At 43.2% G+C, this 801-nt stretch overlaps 1 protein-coding gene across 1 annotated transcript; it reads left to right on the top strand.

Moving 5' to 3' along the window:
- Positions 1–63: 63 nt before the first annotated feature.
- Positions 64–446, top strand: LOC103523467 (histone H1-III-like; the record flags this gene model as incomplete). The annotated part of the gene is made up of 1 exon (XM_008488508.1): positions 64–446. A coding segment is annotated over one exon (383 nt), but the record flags the coding sequence as incomplete, so codon positions are not given.
- Between the last annotated feature and the right edge of the window lie 355 nt (positions 447–801).

Here is an 801-nt window from a genome sequence, read left to right as displayed (position 1 = left end):
TCATATCCTTACTAAATGACACACTATACTTTTTAACTAAGCAAATGTCTTCTTTGATTTCAGCTGGTGACAAGCCTGCAGCTGCCAAGAAGGATGCCAAGAAAGCACCCGAAAAGAAAGCTGCTGGAGACAAAAAGCCAGCTGCTGCCGCTGCTAAGAAACCCACAGACAAGAAGGCTGCTGCCGCTAAGAAACCCGCAGACAAGAAGGCTGGTGACAAGAAAGCCAAGGCTGCCAAACCTGCACAGAAGGGTGTTCTGAAGAAAGCAGGAGCTAAGAGCACACCAGGCGTGAAGAAGAATGTGCCGAAGAAGGCTCTGCCCGTCAAGAAAGGAGCCCTGAAACCCAAGAAGGGAGTACCCGCTAAGTTGCAGAAGGGAGGCAAGAAACCACTCGGCAAGAATGAACAAGGACAAGTGAAGAAAGCCTTGAAATCTAAGCTGAAGGTAAATTTTCACATTCTTTTTATTAAGTATTGGTAATTTTTTAAGTTGTTTGATAATATTGGCAAATCTCTGGGAATTATTGTTGACTTCTGAAAATCCTTGGAGACTGAACACTGTTGACATTGCTCTGTTGGAAGTTTACTTGGTGTCAATGGGAAAAAAGGTTCCAGTGTGTTTACAGAACAATTATAAAAAACATCTTGGGAGAGTGGCCTTGTAGTCAAGCCTGTTAACATTCTAAAACAATGATGACATTGCTTCTTCCAACTCCTCATGTGTATTTTACTAACAAATCCAATTCATATGCTCGGCAGGTATTGAAGGGAGGTCACCACACGAGAACCCGTAAGATCAG

This window comes from Diaphorina citri, unplaced genomic scaffold, assembly GCF_000475195.1.
Source record: "Diaphorina citri unplaced genomic scaffold, Diaci psyllid genome assembly version 1.1 scaffold23973, whole genome shotgun sequence".
In the NCBI taxonomy this organism is placed as follows: domain Eukaryota; kingdom Metazoa; phylum Arthropoda; class Insecta; order Hemiptera; family Psyllidae; genus Diaphorina; species Diaphorina citri.
This window is presented reverse-complemented; position numbering and strand designations above follow the sequence as displayed.